This window comes from Seriola dumerili, unplaced genomic scaffold (genome assembly GCF_002260705.1).
Source record: "Seriola dumerili isolate Sdu_G_001 unplaced genomic scaffold, Sdu_1.0 BDQW01000068.1, whole genome shotgun sequence".
Lineage (NCBI taxonomy): Eukaryota > Metazoa > Chordata > Actinopteri > Carangiformes > Carangidae > Seriola > Seriola dumerili.
The window spans coordinates 16,633,218-16,651,409 of NW_019174323.1; the positions used below are offsets into that span (position 1 = coordinate 16,633,218).

Sequence of the window (18,192 nt, forward strand, 5' to 3'; positions counted from 1 at the left end):
CAGAGAGAGATGTCATTGACAGGTGACCAAATGACACAGAGCGTTACCATTATTTAAAAATCCACAGATATCTCTAGGTTTGTAGAATTGCTGGAAACCATTTTTCGCGATATATGTCAATCGTAATAATCTATATATCGTTATATTATATATTATATATATATATATAGACATATTATAACTTTGAATAATAATACAAAATCAAAAGTATAACATAGTAAGTCAATTACTGCATCAAAAGTATGAGATAATAAGTCTAATAATTTAAACTCACTGAGTCAAACTTTTGAAATACTGGGTCAGAATTTAACTTTTAGTCAAAATCAGAATCATGCAATAGTAAGTCAAAATTTTACTTATAATAGGCACAATTTTGACTTTTTGTATTTAGTTTTCCACTTTGACAATAAAGGTCCAGGTCAAATATTTTTCTTACTACGTCAAACTTATGAGATACTAAGTCAAATTTTAACTTACATGATCAAAATTACGAGCTAATAAGCCAAAAGTTAAAAATCATCCGATACTAAATCAGAATTATGAAATAGTAAGTCAAAATGTTTTTCTTCTTTTGGCAAAAATATGTTTCCATGCACACCTGTATCACCTGTACCTGAAAAGGTATTGTGTCCGGACAGCAAAACATCGACCCTTAACACACACCTCAACTTTATGTCAAGACAGTTGTCGTGCTGCCGGTTTCCACATACAAATCATCTTGCCTCGGTCATTTTCTTCAGCACTCACGTTACTGTCTGTCTGTTCGCTGTAAAGCTCTTGAACAACGCTGCCAACGAGGTTTTCAAGTCAAGTGAGAAGAGGAGACATTGGCCCCCGAGGTTTTTCGTTTTAGACGTAACGTAACGTTTCTACCTCACACCTGTAATTTACTGATTGCTTAATTGAATTTCTCACTTGGGCTTTTCTAGTGAGACGTTAAGCCTTGAACTCCCAGCTCACCTTGAAGGCGATGTCATAAAACTCTCCACTGTTGCTGATGGAGGGTCTGCTGGGATAAACCAGTCCGGAGGACGGAGCGGCAGCGGCGGCCAGACCTTTCCCCGTCCTCCCGCTGCTCGGCGACGCCTTGGGGCTCTTGGAGCTCCCTTTGCCTTTCACTGCCTTCTTCCTGGACATGGCTCTGGTCACTTGTTCACCTCCGAGCAGCCGAGACAGAAGAACGAAGAGGAGAAATAAGAAGAGATGGCTTCGATACTTTTTTCTTTTTTTTTTTCTTTTTTCCTTGTGGAGTTGTGGTCGAGGCGCGATGAGGCGACAGAAGTTCACCTGTGCGTCAAAATCATGACTGTGCGTAAAAGCTGAAACTGATCACGGTTCCGCGAACAAAAAGTGACTATGAAGCGAGACAGCTGTTGTCCCGGTGGCTGAGCTGGATAACGATAAATCAGAGGTCTGGTTCACAATGTAAACAGCTCCCTCTCTCTCTCTCTCTCTCTCCTCCCTCTCTCGTATTGTGATGTTGGGAGCGCGTGAAGGCATGGTTGTTACGGTGCGTTTGTGGGGAAAATCCACCCTAAAACAGAAATAACACTACACTTTCCCCAGTGATGTTGCAATCTGAGACATGATCCGTAAATGCAGCCTTCCAAAGCTGAGGCAATAGCATTTCTCAAACTGATGTTGCTCCGGTGACATAATTTGCGTGAAACATTTCTGTCGATCGTTGGAAAGATTAATGGACAACGACAAACTCTGCGTTTCAAATTATTTTTGAATCATCCACCCAAATCAAATCTGTTTTAAGATGATTGATCAGATTGGAATCAGTGCCCATCACTATACCAGCTGTCAATGTCCACCATGTTTTATAATGAACTATCTTTGGGTCAGCGCCAGGATTTGTTTGTAACGCACTTTATTTCAGTTTGTCAGTTCACTGTTCATCTTCAGGAACATTTTATAATGTAAAAGAAAAAAAAACTACTGCAACAATTTTACACTGTAGTAGAAATGAAATGTAAATTCTATTTTTTGGGTGTATTTCTCTTTTAAAGGTGCAGCTCGGTATTGGCACTGATTGAGGGGCTACCAATCTTCTCTGTTGGTCTCACCAGCACATGATTTGGAAAAGGTGGAGCTGAAGAAGGAAAGGAAGGATAAAAAGGTGGGACATGCAACAACCACCATGACAGCCTAACACACCTGTCAGTTAAGCAACAACTCCTCAGTACATATCCCTTATATCAGTGGTTCCCAACAGCCGCTGCAAAGGTATCGCAGGTGGGCCAACAAATCCTTTGCAAAATAGTAAAATATTTTTTTCCAAAAAAAGAACATAAAGTGTTTTTAAATGTTTTAAAAAGGAGTCTCTCCTGATTGAAATAAAGTTCTTCTGTTAACTCCAGGTGTTGCTTGACTTTTTCCTTTCTCCATGCATCTTGGAACTAGGTGAAGTTGTGCTGAAAACCTTCCTTTCACAATACTGTAACTACCAGGTTATGTGAAAACACCACGACTCACTCCTCATCTTAAATAGATTTACTATTTTTGTAGTCATTTTCTTACATTCACTCTGATGACACATGCTCTAAAGCATTTGACGTAACTGTGATAAAAAGGATGATCTGTCCACTGCACTAGTGACTCACATCTTTTTCTGTATGTTCTATTGTAGCCTGTTTCCTCGTGGACGGGAAGATTTGTTGAGCATCTTTTTCTGTCTACTTTAATCTACAATCTGTTTTACAATCTGTTTTAAACGTTCACGCCCGAGAGGCGCCCAGTGCAACCAGTAGGCGCCAGACACCTCTTCAAGTGATCTTTTCCATTGATGCATCAATGATGTGATTCACTCACTCTTCCTGCCCAGACTTTTCCCCAGCAGGGAATTGTACCAACAACCCACACCCCCTTTTGGTCACAACCAGTCTTTGAGCATCACTGCCGCCCCCACTTTAATATTATATCACAGAAAAAAAAACTGGGAAAATGCTATGAGCCAAACCGGAGCCGTGGAGATGAGACAGACACATGTCCCTGCTGTCTGTTACACAATCAGAGCACAAAATGGACGGCCACGTGATCCACCGTGCAATCTGTAAGTTAACAATCAAAGTCACATAAAACTGCAAGAAAGGCTGCAAAAAGCAATTCTGCTGGGAGATATGTTTGCAGTCCAGAGGCGGAGAACACAGCAAACAGGATGCAGATACGTTTGATGAGGAGACTATTAAAAACAGCCACGCTGTGTAAAGTGGTGCGTTGTCAAAACCAATGAGCTGCAAACAACAGGAGGAGCACACATACACACACACCCATCCACCACGAGTGACGCAACACCGATTGGACGAGCTCCTTCGCTGTTTATTTATCTTTTGCATATAATCCATGACCTAAGTATTACACATAGCTCTTTTAACACATGGTACCCAAAGTTGGACAGATACACATAAAGTCATACAAAATCATCGCATTTAATATTTTGTGGAAAATCCTTTACAGTCATTGACCTGAAGTCTTTGACCGGACAACATCAGCCGGTGATTCTCCCCCAGGACTTCACTGCAGCCTCCTTCAGCCGCTGCCGGTTGTGGGGTCTCCGTCAGCCGATTGATTCAGCCAGTCGAGGATCTTCAACCTCTCCTTGCCCTGAAAAAAAGCTCATTGGTTGCTTTGGCCGTGTGTTTAGGACGGTTGCTCTGCTAAATGATGAACTGTCATCCAATGAGTTTTGATGCATTTGGCTGAATGTGAGCACACAGAACGCTTCCTGTTACTTTCGTCAGCAGTGTCCCGCTTCCATGTGTGCCTAAGCCAACACAGAGCCACCACCTTTGACAGATAATTCCTCTTTACATCCATCGGATAGACGTTCATTTTTGCTACACAGAGCTTTGTTCCAGAACTGTATCATGTTACAAGGTGTTTTCATCTTGTGCTGATTCCCTCCGATGTTCTGATCATGAAGTCTTCTCTTCAACGTGGGCAAGGAAACGTGTCCGCCTACAGTGTATCACCATGCAAATGATTTTTCTGGTCATCCACAAGACTTCTGCTCCTCGGTCTACCAGGTCGTTTTTCCATTTTCTAGTTTTCCTTCTTATAATGTACCGCACTGTTGATTCGGAAACACCAACTACCTCAGATATCCCTCTGATAAACAGCCTCATTATTACCTGCTTCACTTGCATGGTCACCTCTTTACTCCTCGTACTTATACAGACAACTCCACCTCGATCTAAACAGCAACTCACAATCAACTTTGATCCACATGTGAGCTCTTCTGTGTATGAACCAACAGTGAAATGACACACAGCTGCCTTAGAAACCAAGAACACATAACTATTCAAATATTTACGGTCTGGACTGTAGTTCATCACTTCTTACCACTCAAAGAGTTCAATATTGAATATATAAAGAACATATTATGAAATGATTATAAGAAAAAAATGGAAGGAAAAGGGGAAACAACCTCAATAATTTATATTTAAGATGCACTGCACGTACTAAATGTGTTTCAGGCAGCTCTTTGATAAAAAATATCCTCTTCAGATGTGTAGAATCCAAATCCAAAAAAGACTCAATTACTCAAACTCAAAGACACACAATATTCAGAGAAGATTAGAATTAATTATGTAGAAAAACAGGAGTCGAAATGTGTCACAATCAATTTTGCAGTCACATAATCTTGGAGAAAAAAACTATTATTGATACTGGCTTAATAGATGCAAGAGATGTCTGTCAGTCAAAAAGTAAACACATACACGCATCAGTGGAGGCTGGGTTCAGTCAGAGTAATGAGAGTAAACTACCAAGTCCAGATGGCACCAGTTTTCTTGAGAACAGCTCCATCTAGTGACCTCTTTGTGTTACTCCACCTCTGACAGAAACCAAGAATCACAAGCGTGTGTTCAGCTACTGTAAAATCCAGTGTCAGCAATGGTTATGTTAATGCAAATGAGACCAACGGGGTCTTTGTATCTGCTCCTTTCTGTGTTAGAAAGCAGCAATTGACATTTTGCATACAATTTCTTTTTTATTAAGAAATAAAATGTGTTTAATTTTAATGTCCGAATCATTTTCTTTCAGCTCGTTCTCACCTATTACTGTCTTTCATGAACCTATACTTATTCATTCAGTGTTAAAAAGACTGAATTTGTAGGATGAATGTGTTTTTGATTGAAAATGAAAGTGCTGAAACAAGAAAAATAGTTTTGCTCTTGTCCTTTGATGGTTCTAGTTGGAAAATCCTGTTGTATGGTTAGAGGAACACATGGTCACCTGTGACTAAATGTCTGATCATGTTTTAAAGATCATGTAAAGAGGAGAGCCCTGACTAAGAAGAAGACTAAGGTCAAAAGAACAAGTTGTGTTTCTGTCTGACGAATTAACAGGGAGAGCCTGAAGTATTAATAATAATAATGGCCAGTATGGGGATCGAACCCATGACCTTGGCGTTATTAGCACCACGCTCTAACCAGCTGAGCTAACCGGCCTACATTTCAACACATTTTGCTTTAGAATCAGAACGACAGAACAAATCACACTCAATCCATTTTTCATGTTTCTCCGACAAAACAGGAAAAGAGCTTTCGTATCATGTGAGAGGTAATGGTATCTTTCTATGTGTGGAACAAAGTCTGAAGGATTTTCTCAAGCTTTGCATCAACACCCTAATCTACATCATGACCACTGCATCAGTATGTGTTGCACCAGTGACGCGGACTAAAGCAGTAAAGATGCTTCCATCAAACACCTTAGATTCAGCAATGCATAGGATGCAACAGCCAACCATGAAGGGACTCGAACCCTCAATCTTCTGATCCGAAGTCAGACGCCTTGTCCGTTAGGCCACATGGTCTGAAAACCACATATACTACCTTTCGATGCAGCTAGGGTTTAGATGATACTGAACGTTTCATCAGCTGTGGCCACCCGGGTGGTGTCTGTAGAGAGCGCCAAATATTCAAGAATATGTTCAGCATATGAGAGGTAGTGAGATTCTGCAACACATTTGTATCTGAGGAGTTAAAACAGCCACTGCTGTCTCAAACTTTACATCAACACACCAGAAATAATCACACCCTGGGAGGTGTAAGTGTTGTTTCTTTAATGCTTCAACAAGCACACATTAACCCACGGCACCAGAGAAGGGTGAGAAACAAATGTGATCTGCCGCAGTAGCAAAGGGTGTTTCGCTCTGACGCATTACAAGGGAGAACCTAAAGGGTTAATGCTATTGGCCAGTATGGGGATTGAACCCATGACCTTGGCCCTATTAGCAGCACGCTCCAACCATAGGTGGAGTGAGGGGGCTGGTTTATGGGGCTCCAGCCCCAGGTGTTTTCCCAAAAGTCTAGAATTTAGTTTATTATAACATTATTTATATTTATAACTTCAACTTGGTGTCATATTCTCTCAGTCTCTCTGACTGGACCGGCAAATCCGTTTTACCCGTTTGCACGGGGGCTAGGAGCGCAGTTGTGGCCGAGCAGTTTCTCATAGAATTGACTAAAACTGAGTGACACACGTTGATATTGTGGATAATAGCAAACCGAGAAATAGCTTTATTGAGCACAGAATAGATTTTAGTTTGCTCAGGTTACAGTATTATTTGCTCAAAAAAAAATTTAGTAGTAAAAAAATATGTAGTTTGTGATATAGAAAAAGGTTTGTGTTTGTCTATTTTACACTCAGGCCAGTAAATGTGGAACTGTTCACATGAAGCATCAAGAAATGAACATTTTCTTGAACCACTTTGCTGAGAAAGTAAATTCAAAGCCTCCGACTCTGCCGGACTTACCTCCGGCACCGGGCAGTAGATTTCTTGGGGGAAGTTTCAGAGTGTTTGGACCGTGGACTGTTCTCAGAGCCAGGTATGGGCCAACTGCGACCTTCCTGCTTTTTGTCTTCCGTATTTAAAGCAAAGTTGGCGCCTTTCGGCCAAATGCCCGTATGTGCGCAGACCATTAAAGCAGACAGATGTGCGGACCTCTGGTTTTTCCCTCCACTCCCCGTTTCCTGTTCGTCCGATTTCCGAAACTGTCACAGGTATGAAAAGTTTCTGCGTTTGTTTGTTCCCCACTTTACTTTTCTTCTGCTGTTATTACCATTATTCTGGAGAAAGACTCGGCCGGGTCTGGGCCCAGAGATCCGGCTGAAATGCGGTCCACCTGGTTTTCCAACAACCCACAACCAGGCCGGAAGCAGCCACCCGTGCCGGACGGCCATTAGACCTACTGCTCTGGCGCTGGGCCTGAACGGCGTTTGTTAATTTCCTGATATTTTCCCCACGTCAGCCCTTCACTTAGATACAGGATGGAATCAGATTACATAACATGCTGTCTTATTAAAATACACATTTACACACAGAGTAAACCAGCATCAAGTCCACAAGCAGCAGCAAAAATCAATCAGCTATCTACAGTAGCTGTGTAGAGTCCACCCTAACTGGTCTCATCCAGATGTTGAATTGGATATAAAGCTTAAAATTTGAAATACTTATTGTAGTGTAAGAAATTAGACATATTTTAAGGCCTTGCAGCATCAGAGCCCCATTCATTGTTATAGAGCAAACTGGGATGACATTGCACATTTTAAGGTTCTCCCTTTGGTTTCTTACTTTAGAGGAGAGTGGTGCACATTCACAAATATTCACCATTTCTTTCTGGGGCACAGGAATAACAAATGTGAATTCTTAAAAAGGGTTTGATTCTCCTTTAAATGCACAATCCATGATTATGATAGTGCTCCATCCTCAAAGCATCTGGGAAAATAACAGGCTAAAATGATAAATATTAAAGTCATTATAGAAGCCTATTGGGGACTATTGAGATAATCATGTAAACTTGAAAATGAAAATGTTATTCCATGATAGCAATGTAATTCTTCACATGTGTTCCAGGTTTACACTGGACTTGACTTGATGAATATGAACAAAGCAGCAGAAGCAGTCAGCAGGACATTTCCCTGGATAGATGAGTGGAGCTGAGAGAGTGAAAGAAGAAGAAAAGAGGAGGGAATGAGAACAGAGTGATCCGGAGTAGATCAAATAAAATACTGCCTGACAATATTACAGTACATGTCCATGTTGTTTCTCCTATGATGCTATTCTTTAAAGAAATTTAATATCATTAGAGTAAATATTCTTCTGTTGGCCTAATATTCAGTTCAGTCATGAAGACATTTACTTGGTCTTGTTGTGGATCCATGTACATGGTCTGGATTTAAATGTAGATTTTTCATCTAAACATTAAATCTGTGAACTCTACTCCAGCAGTGTAACAAAAATAGGTGTCAAAATTAGTGATCCTATTTATGCCAGATTCATTCCCCACCAACAGTATGTCATGTAAATTCTAAATTGTAACATCAGACAATTTTTGTCTCTTTTTATGTGACAGTAGTGAAAATTAGTCATTGTTAAAATCTGTTGTGTTGTGGTCTCAGAATGATGGAGACAGAGAACAATTAGATTCAAAATATGATGCAGGCTTAGGATGATTTTTTTTTTCCTGGGCAACTTTCATGTTTTTCCCAAATGATATACAAATGGCTTGATACAGTAAACAGCATGTAGCTGCTGTGAATTGGGGAAAAAAATCCCCAGGGGAGCATGTCCCCTGAATATCCACTTGGGTTGAATGTTTACAATGTCTGGCGCCACCCCTGCTGCTCTCCAGTGGGGTCAAATGGGGTCACTCACTCTGTGTGACGTCACTCACTCTAGCCGTGAACATTCCGCCACATACACACTGATGTAAAAATCTGGAACGGTCCAGAAACGTTCATGACACATGAACTGTCACTGTGTAAAAACTATGAATAGGATTTCTATGGAGGTAGATTTGCCTCAATGTTATTTGTGTGAACAGACTGACAATCCATGTGTAAATGTGTAATCTGTAAATATAAAACACCTTCCACAGATAGATAGATAGATAGATAGATAGATAGATAGATATGTTCTGCAGCGCAGCGAGATAAGACGTTTGCTGCAGCTGCATTATTATATATTGTATTATTATTATTATTATTATTATTGTTGTTATTATTATTGTTGTTGTCATCCAAGTGCCCCAAAAATCTTCCAAATAGAAATTTTACATTAACTTAAACATTATTATTATAATATTCTATTTTTTCCTTCATATAAAATCTCTATCTTATTTTTTCTGTCATTTGACTGCATTTTATTTTTAAGACTGCGTGACGTCACTTTGTGGGCGTTCCACACGGAAGAGCAGGTGCAGCACCGAGCCTCAGCAACATCTCTTCAGCCGTGTTCAGGCCCGCGGAACCACAGCCTGTAATCCTGCAGCGTGAGAGTCCGGAGGGCCGCGGACATGACCCTGAACCAGAACCACTCGGAGTCCGGAGGAGTCATCATCAACAACAGTGAAAGGTAACGATGGCGGCGATGACGTGTTAGCTAGCAGCTCCCGTTAAACAGACGGACAGGTCCTACTCTCTCTCCTGGGAGAACGTCACAGCCACGTCATTCAAAAATAAACACAACTCGTATGTGTCATGTGTGTGTTAGCGGACGGAGACGCTGCAAACCGGGAGCAGGTTCATACTACACAGCACACAGCGACACCGTCAGCTAACTAACACTATTAGCTAACTAACTTCAATTAACTGAGGCGACAACTTTTAGCATCTGTTAGCTTGTTTATTACACAGCGATGGTTCCTTACAGGAGCTCTATGACATGTCGCACATGAGCCGAACTGAAGACTGACCCAGGATCAGTGTCTGACCACTTCGGGTTTACAGTGAAACACCAGCTGAGCAGCGGGGCCACAGAGTCTGTTACAGCGCCATGTTTCTTAATGGGATCATCGCGTTGTCCAAACATGGCCTTCAACCTGTTACATCATCACTGCAGTCAACCAGAGAGGACACGTCATCACACCAGTGTTTACTAGTTATAAACGTAGTTACTCAAACATTATTTCATCATATGGACAGGAGTAGTATTTACTGCAGCTCCATCACTGCTCTCTGTATCACTGTCTTCATCGGTCTCCATCACAGCTCTCTTACCTGCTCTGTAGTAAAACGTGTCACAGATTCTTCTAGAAACACTGGAGTTTATTAATAAACCATCAGAACTGACCCAGAACCAGCAGTAGATCTAATCCAGTTACTGTGGTTGTGTTTCCTGTTGACTGACGGGAAGTGATGGACCATGTTTAGTGACTGGACAGTTGCACAATAATCTGATGATCTCATCTTTAAACTGTTCAGTCAAAGATGATTGAAGTATAAAATATATAATTAACCAAACAAAACTCCATATAAATAATGTATTTTTTTATTTTTTACTCTGAAAATGTGATGGAATAGAAAAATTCCTGTTGTCTGATCAGACTGTTGTCACCCTGTGCTGTTGTCCCTCAGTGTGTTGATGAACCATGACAACGTGGAGCTGGTCTTCTGTGATGTGGACAGTTTGCCTGAAGCCTTCAAAAAGAGCAAGAAGGGAAGCATCTACCTGACTCCATACAGGGTGAGAGACACACTCTTCATCTTTATTTATCCTCATCCTCACACTGAGACAACACCGTCTCTGCTGACAGCAGTACTGTCTGTAGGAGCCGGGGAGGGGGGGGGGGGGGTGTTGATGCTGAGATGATGTGATTGGTCTGTTCTTCCTCAGGTGATCTTCCTGGCTAAAGGCCACGATGCTCTGCAGTCGTTCATGATGCCCTTCTACCTGATGAAGGGCTGTGAGGTCAAACAACCTGTGCTGGGAGCCAATTACATCAAAGGCAGCATCACTGCAGAGCCTGGAGGTGAGTGTGTGTGTAGTTCAGGTGACAGTGTGACTGTTGGTTCAGCAACTACAGTGATTCATGTGTGACTGCACCGACAGGTGGCTGGGAGGGCGGGGCTACCTTCAAGCTTGTGTTTGCTGCAGGAGGAGCCATAGAGTTCGGACAGTACATGCTGCAGGTGGCCGCTCAGGGTATGATGACACACCAACACCTTAGTTACCTGTTGTTACACCTGTGACTCTGACGTCTTTATCCTCCTGTCGTCTCCCAGCATCCAGAGGTCAGCCGGTGACCCCTGGGTTCGGTGGATGCCCCTACCTGGCCAACGGAGCCTATGCCTGCCCCCCTCCCCCGACTAATGGGATGTACCCGTCTGGAGCTCCACCTGGATACTCCTACCCCAACCCTCCCCCTCCAGGTAGAAGCAGTGATGATCACTGCAGCCTTCATAATCAGTGATGTCACAGAGATGTGAGGTAACAGCAGCATGTGTGTTCCTACCCTCCAGGTGGATTCTACCCCAGCCTGCCAGTGTTCGATGCCTCCGCCGCTGCCTACATCCCCCCACCTCCATACTCTGCTCCTCTGGGCCAGCAGCCGCCACATGACCCAGACCTGCCGTCCTCAGCAGCAGGTGAGTGGTCTGACACAGAGGCAGGAGGTGTCAATACACCAATCAATCTCATTCAGTCAGATCAATAATAAATATCATCATTTATTTGTTTTTACTGATGTGATCATGTGATTATTAATGATAACCCTAACCCTTAATGTTTCCAATCAATCTATAATTGAACAATCATGAAATCGTTGAAAGTGTTTCTGTCTAAACACAGAGTGAAACTTCACCTTTGACCCTCCCCTGCCCTCCTCCCTCCCCCCTCCCCTCCCCCCTCTGTCTAAGCTGAGGCCAAAGCAGCTGAGGCAGCAGCTAGTGCCAGCTGTGCCACGCTGCCTCCTACACATGTGTACCTGCCACAGGTGAGTGCCCTGCATCAGTCTGCAGACACACTGAGCTCAAACCGTCTCATCGTTAACACTGTGGCTGTTTGGTTGAACTTCCTGTTTGTCCTGTTGGAGACATTTTTAGGACATTTAAAAACTAATTTTAAAAATAGCTCATATTTAATTTGGGTGTTTATTTCTGTCAGGAAACATCATGACATCACATAGCAACAGTTACTATGTTGTCCTGTGTCTCTGACCTCAGCTCAGGCTCCATCCAGATGTTCTGCACACTTTAACCATATTTGAGAAGCTAATTAACAAATTAGCTAATTAAATAAGAAGCTAATTAATGCTATGAGACAAGCAGCTGATTAAACCACTGCAGAAGAAGAAGGTACAGTAACATGACATGATGTACACAACAGCAGCGTCTGTCTGCAGCACAGTGTCTCATTTTGATTTCAGTGCACCAACTTTTTCACCTCAACCTAACTGGATCAGTATCTGTAGTCCTGGATCAGTATCTAGTCCTGGATCAGTATCTGTAGTCCTGGTCTCAGACTGGACCTGTCTCTCTGTCTCTGCAGGACAAACCTCCTCCCTACTCCCCCCCAGAGGACAAGAAGAACCAGTAGACCTGCTGACCCTCAGTCCTCCGTCTCCTCAGTCCTGCTGGATCACCCGTTTCACCAAGACGCTTTTTAACATCCTCCCTCTTTCTCGTCTTCTTATTCCTCCTCCTCTCATTCCATCTCTCTCACCTTATTCAAACTTTTTTTCATTCCTGTTAATAAATATATTGTAATCTCCCTCCTCCTCCTCTTCCTCCTGCCCCTGATGAAGTGTCATTAGAAACCTGACAGAGACCAGGAAGGGTGTGTTCAGGGTGTGTGGGTCTTCTCAGTGCAGTGGAGGGAATTTCAGTAACCTTCATCATCCTCCTCCTCAGCCCTTCTTCTACTGACTGGACTCAGCCTGATGTTGATCACTGTGTTAACTAATGCTTTATTTTTCTATCATTAGTCTACAGGACTTTAAAATGAGGGGAGGGGTCTGCTGGTCTGGTCTGCTGGGACATGCTGTAGTGGATGAGAGGACCAGATAATAGCAGTGTCAGGCCCCAGCAGTGAATCCTCATCCTGGATTAGAGCAGAGAAGGGGGGGGGGTACTGCCAGGAGGGATTATCTTTACAAGAGCAGAGCAGTGATGTCACTTCCTGTTTTTTTGCCTGCTTCACCTTTTAGTCTCTTCACACAGATTCAAACGTCAGACCTGGACCATGAGTCTGTGTGAGACTCTGAGGTCCTGGTCTGGGTCTGATCTGGACTCTTCCTTCTGTTCCTGTATCTGGTCTCTGCTCTTTCACGGCTGCTGTTCGCTCTGTCATGGCTCTGTATTATAACGACGATGACGATGATGATGAAGCTCTGTATTTATTTCAAACTAATTTATTGACAAATTAATGTAAATGTTTGAAGTGAGAAAACAAAGCATGATCACATGACTGATCACATGACTGATGCATGATGAGTTGGATTTTATTAAATGATTCATGTGGAAACGTCTCTGTTTTATTTCTACACTGAACATCTCAATATTGCTTCATTACAGATTAACACAGCATGGGGAGGGGGAGGGGCGGGGTTCTCACAGTCAGTAGTTCTTGTCTGCAGAGTCCCAAAGACTGAAGCTTGTGTCAGGGGCCTCAGGAGCCTCAGGGGCCCCAGTGTTCACAGCTCTGCTCGTTAAGAGCTCATGATTTTTAAAAAAACTCTTAAGTCCATTAAAAACATCAGCAGGTTCCATGACAGGGTGAAGACAGTTCAGTGTGTGCTTTCATCCCATTGTCACTGGGGAGATTGTACTTTTAACAGCTCATTGTCCTGATCATGTGATTTACTGGTTCACATCTGTCACATCTGGACTCTGAAGAAAGTTCATCAGCATCAGATTTAGTTTTTATCTGGAGACCTGAACTGAACAAATTCTCTGACCGAAGTCTGACCTGGAGAACAGGTTTCCACTCGGCTCAGGTGAGTCTCTGAAGTTCCTCATACCTGTGAACACACCTGTGAACACGCCTGAGGTCCAGGAGGAGTTTGTCGTTGTTGTTACCATCTCCAGCTCAGAGGAACAGACAGGATCAGGTGTTTCAGAATCAATGATCATGTGACTCTGAGCTTCTATCTAAAATCATAAGAGAAAACAAACCAGAGAAAAGCAGGAGCTCAGGACCTTCATGACCTTTGACCTTTCATTAGCTCTGTTTTTGTTACATGTGAGGACACAATGAGTGAAGGGCCGAGTCCATCACAGTTAGTTCTGCTGAAAACAAAGAAGGAAGTCACAGTAAAAAGAATAAAATGATTGGGAGGGGGGGGGTCCTCTGTGCTGAGCTCTCCTCCTCAGTCTCTTCATGTAGAGCAGAGGGGGGGTGGGGGGGTGGGAGTCTTCTTCAGTCTCCTCATGTGGAGCAGAGGGTGATGCTGACCCCCTCCCCGATCCAGCAGGCGGGGAAGAGCTCCTGGGTGAAGATACAGTGGAAGGCGTGGAGCCTGGTCTGTCCGTCTCCGTAGTAGGTCAGCGTCCCCGCCTCATAGTCCAGCAGCATCCCGATGCGGCTGTGCTGGGAGTGGCCCCCCAGGGTCTCCCTCCGCCCGTTGTGCCAGGCGCTCAGCTGATGCTCGTCCAGCTGCAGGCTCCAGGACAGCTCGTTCATTCCCACCATGCACCTCTTCCCCTTCTCCTTCCTGGGAATGGCCTCGTAGGTCACCTGAGGAGAGGAGGGGACATGATGAAGACGATAGATCTATAGATCTGTAGACCTGAAGACCTGGTCTCTACTGCATCAGACTTTGTTCCGAGCACAGGTACATCACTGTAGATCAGTGAGCCTCAGTTGTCTCCAGACACTGTGAAGTACCTGACCTGGCTCCTGTCCCTCAGTATCAGACCTGACCCCCCCCCCCACAGATGTGAACAGGTCTCACCCCCAGGTAGGCCCAGGGCTTGGACACCTGCAGCTCCCAGTAGTGCTGTCCTCGGGTGAAGCCCTGAAAACAGAGCACCTGCCAGGTGTGATCGAAGCGGGCCTCGTGAGCTGGGACGGGGCGGGGCCCGGAGGTCAGGTGCTCCGCCCGCCGGTTCTCCTGGGACAGAAACAGGTGCCCGTTGGCCGTACGGGGGTCAAAGGTCAGAGAGCATCGGTCTGCAAGGACAAAGAAGCAGGAAGTGATTCACCAAAATAAAATATACTTACAGAAAATACACATACAGAATAGAATAAGAGGCAGAACAGGAAGCATAAGTCTAACAGGTCAGAGACGTACAGGCGCTGAGGCCCTCCTTCCCCCCAGGGTGACACGGAGCAGCTGGACTGGGAACCACAGCGAGGATCGGCCTCTTGTCCTGAGGAGAACCTAGAGACCAGGGACAAGAGTGAGAACACAGAACCCAGACTGAGGAGGAACCAGCAGCTTCAAAGGGACCAGGTTACCGTCTCTGTCCTGACCCACAGCCACGCTCACAGCTTTGTCCAGGTCCTCCGACACCAGCTTAGAGACCCGGGACAACACGTCCGTGACCCCATTCAACCGGTCCTGAAGGTTGGGGGACACGTCTGTGGGGACGTCCTTAAAACGAGGAACTTCTACGAGCAGAGACTCCTGAGGAGAGAGAGGAAACTGTGAGAGACAGGATGTCAGAGATGAGCTGAGAGAGAGAGAGAGAGACAGGGAGAGGGAACTCTCTTCAATGTCCTGATGCTGATGACTTTAAAGCTTCTGATACCACAGTCCAGCACCTTGATGAGCTCTGTGTCGGGGAGGTGGTGCAGAGCTGCTATCTGTTCTTGGCTCTCTTTGAGTCTCTGGTTGTTCTCCTGCAGCTCGGAGAGCCGGGCCTCGGCCTCAGTGATGGCGGCCTCCCTCTGCTCGTCGACGAACAGCTCCGTGGCCTGCTGCTTCTCAGCCAGGACCTTCAGCAGCGTGGAGAACTTCATACTGACCCAGGCTGAGGTCTGCTCAAGAGTCACCTGTTGACAGAAAACACTGAATCACACGTCTGCTCTGTGAGATCTGGGAACATCAGGTGAATATAGTATTATTCTTTATCTACACAGAATGTACGAAGCTTCACTGGTTTTAAAAGCTGCGGGTTTGTCAGTTAACACCTGGACTTGTGTCTCTTGTGTGCAGGAGAATAATCAACTTCCTGATTGCTCATTAAACTTGGTTGTAGCAGCTGCAGGAGGAGCTGAGCTGAACTTGGAGCTAAAGCTGGTTTAACTGTCTGCAGGAGTGAAGCTGAAGGTTTCTGTTGTTGGTGTAAGAGCCAGAATAAGAATCAGTAAACTGTATTTAGTGACTTTAGTTACATCACAGCCAGTAGCTCTGAGTTGTAGGTAATCAGTGTGTGGAGCCAAGTCAAGCACAAAGACTGAGTCTTTATTTTTCTTGAGTAAATGTTTTAAATGGAGTTTCGGCTTCTGAAGATTCCCCTGCTTGTTGTCAAAACACAGACTGTGCAGTAGTTTCTATCTACATCGCTGATAAGAAAAATAAGATTGCCGCCACATCTTTCACACATGTTCTGACATGTTGGTTGCACTTTGTGCACATGAGCGCCCAGCTTGCTTGCCTCTCTCTCTCTCTCTCTCTCTCTCTCTCTCGCCCATTTTCCTTCTATATCTCCTTCCTGTTATTCTCCACAGGTCCTCCCGCCTCCAGAGCTGCAGCCGTAGAGTCTGGATCTGCAACTGCAAACCACCATGATCCTGTTTAACACCTGCTGCTAAACCTACTAAGATTACTTTAATTAATATTGATAAATATTAATGTTATTAGCTGACTGTCGCCTACTGCTGCTTTTGCTGGGAGTTGGGTCTCTGTAAATAATATTCTAAAGAGAAGGTCTAGACCTGCTCTATTTGGGAAGTGCCTTGAGATAACTTATGTTGTGAATTGGCGCTATACAAATAAAAATTGACTTGACTTGACACTGAAGCCCGGTGATGCTCTTCACCTGAGGACAGGTAGATATGAGGACGTTACCTTAGCCTGGTTAATGTTCTCAGCCAGTTCACTGATACTTTTCTGCGTCTCCTCGATGAGTTTCCCCACCTCCTTGCTCTTCCTCTCCAGCAGCAGCTGTAACAGGAGACAATAGGAGGGTTTAACATTCACACCATGTGATGACGAAGAAACAGTGTGTGTCTGGGTCCATGCTAAACAGCTGTGGTGCATTCGTGGTCCTGTACCTCCTGGTTCTCCCTCTCTGCCTCCAGCAGCACCTTCTCATGGGTCACACACTCTGAGATGCCACACTCGCAGCACACGGACATCTTGTCCTGCCTGCAGTAATACACCAGAGGCTTTTTGTGGCGCTCACACAGCAGCATGGCTTTAGCTGCTTCACCCCCCCTCAGGAGCAACTCTCTGCTGGGGGGGCCGCTGCTGTTTGCAGCCTCAGTCAGGACCGACAGGGACACATTGCGTTTGAGGACGGGCCTTTTCTCAAAGGGCTCGTTGCAGATGGGGCAGTGAGGTCCGATGTCAGCCTTGCTCTTGGTGTCCCAGTGGGTGGTGATGCACCTCTGACAGAAGGTGTGGCCACAGGGGATGGTCACCGGGACCCTGAACCGCTCTAAACAGATGATGCAGGTCAGGTTTTGATTCTGAGACTCCATCTCTGAACACAGACCAGATACCTCTGAGGAGAGAGAGAAAGCACACATGAGAGGATGGTCCCTGAACGCATCAGTGTAACAGCAGTGTCACTGTTAAACCTTTAATGTCACATTTTAAACCTTTTCACACAGAAACAGTTTGTGATGAATAAAAATTAAACTTCCTGTATTTCTGTTATGAGACTGAACAACAGCAGCTCAGACCTGATCTAACGTTAGCTCCACAGTCACTTAGCCCGGGAGCAGAGCTAACGTTAGCTTACATCCAGGTCAGTTACAGTAGCTCGGTTTCCCGGGACAAACAACGGTCACAGTATTAACCCGGTCTAACGGTTCGTGTTCACACACACACACTCCAGATACAACACAACGACAACACAACGTCTTTTCTTACCACTTCTACAGACACAGCATCTACCTGAACACTAAATATCGTCAGATGGAGCTTCCCTGATGACGTCAGACGCAAAAATGACGCCTTCGCGTTCTGTCGGGAAAATTAAAAACACACAGAATCAGATCAGTCTCACAATATAATATAATATAATATAATATAATATGATATAATATAATATAATATGATATGATATGATATGATATGATATGATATGATATGATATAATATAATATAATATAATATGATATAATATAATATAATATATGTGTAGCGCTGCTGTTGCTGTTATACATTCTGAAGAAAAAAAATATATATATAAAAGATAAAAAATTTACTCTACAACTTATGCTAGATTTGTTAGAGCTGTATTGATGTTAAAATATAATGTTAATAGTTTGTTAGTACAGTGACAGTCAGC

At 44.1% G+C, this 18,192-nt stretch overlaps 3 protein-coding genes and 2 non-coding genes across 8 annotated transcripts in view; 1 reads left to right on the forward strand and 4 right to left on the reverse strand.

Annotated features, from left to right (window-relative positions):
• The window catches only part of LOC111219829 (ras-related protein Rab-26-like), a 75,949-nt gene extending 74,556 nt beyond the window's left edge, over positions 1-1,393 (reverse strand). The window contains exon 1 of one of the 2 annotated variants that reach the window (XM_022742645.1): positions 961-1,393. In XM_022742645.1, the coding sequence (XP_022598366.1) occupies positions 961-1,137 (177 nt within the window). In that variant the 5' untranslated portion in view covers positions 1,138-1,393. The remainder of the gene's footprint in view (positions 1-960) is intronic. The other variant, XM_022742646.1, reaches the window with a different exon arrangement.
• Positions 1,394-5,382: 3,989 nt separating this feature from the next.
• Positions 5,383-5,456, reverse strand: trnai-aau. Its single transcript has one exon. It is a non-coding gene; the product is annotated as a tRNA-Ile (tRNA).
• A 292-nt stretch (positions 5,457-5,748) lies between these two features.
• Positions 5,749-5,821, reverse strand: trnar-ucg. Its single transcript has one exon. It is a non-coding gene; the product is annotated as a tRNA-Arg (tRNA).
• A 3,371-nt stretch (positions 5,822-9,192) lies between these two features.
• On the forward strand, positions 9,193-13,252 carry wbp2 (WW domain binding protein 2). 2 transcript variants are annotated; one of them, XM_022742783.1, is made up of 8 exons: positions 9,193-9,364; positions 10,366-10,474; positions 10,625-10,760; positions 10,841-10,933; positions 11,014-11,160; positions 11,251-11,376; positions 11,647-11,723; positions 12,278-13,252. In XM_022742783.1, exons 1-8 carry the CDS (start codon positions 9,306-9,308, stop codon positions 12,323-12,325), a joined length of 795 nt encoding a protein of 264 aa, XP_022598504.1. In that variant the 5' UTR covers positions 9,193-9,305; the 3' UTR covers positions 12,326-13,252. The 2 variants fall into 2 exon arrangements, with proteins under 2 accessions (XP_022598504.1, XP_022598505.1); XM_022742784.1 differs by lacking the exon at positions 10,841-10,933.
• Positions 13,253-14,139: 887 nt separating this feature from the next.
• LOC111219928 (tripartite motif-containing protein 65-like) lies at positions 14,140-17,833 on the reverse strand. 2 transcript variants are annotated; one of them, XM_022742786.1, is made up of 8 exons: positions 17,772-17,833; positions 16,949-17,400; positions 16,743-16,838; positions 15,494-15,724; positions 15,188-15,356; positions 15,021-15,110; positions 14,682-14,899; positions 14,140-14,464 (listed from the first exon to the last, which is right to left on the reverse strand). In XM_022742786.1, exons 2-8 carry the CDS (start codon positions 17,375-17,377, stop codon positions 14,156-14,158), a joined length of 1,542 nt encoding a protein of 513 aa, XP_022598507.1. In that variant the 5' UTR covers positions 17,378-17,400; positions 17,772-17,833; the 3' UTR covers positions 14,140-14,155. The 2 variants fall into 2 exon arrangements, with proteins under 2 accessions (XP_022598507.1, XP_022598506.1); XM_022742785.1 differs by having other exon boundaries at positions 15,188-15,374.
• Between the last annotated feature and the right edge of the window lie 359 nt (positions 17,834-18,192).

Bases quoted from the DNA above. Each gene is read 5' to 3' on its own strand.
- wbp2 (XM_022742783.1), top strand. From the start codon at position 9,306: ATGACCCTGAACCAGAACCACTCGGAGTCCGGAGGAGTCATCATCAAC. The intron at 10,475-10,624 runs GTGAGAGACACA...GTTCTTCCTCAG, and splicing joins TCTACCTGACTCCATACAGG to GTGATCTTCCTGGCTAAAGG. The intron at 10,761-10,840 runs GTGAGTGTGTGT...CTGCACCGACAG, and splicing joins CATCACTGCAGAGCCTGGAG to GTGGCTGGGAGGGCGGGGCT.
- LOC111219928 (XM_022742785.1), bottom strand. From the start codon at position 17,377: ATGGAGTCTCAGAATCAAAACCTGACCTGCATCATCTGTTTAGAGCGG. The intron at 16,839-16,948 runs GTACAGGACCAC...CTCCTGTTACAG, and splicing joins CAGAGAGGGAGAACCAGGAG to CTGCTGCTGGAGAGGAAGAG. The intron at 14,900-15,020 runs GTACGTCTCTGA...TTGTCCTTGCAG, and splicing joins GAAGGAGGGCCTCAGCGCCT to ACCGATGCTCTCTGACCTTT.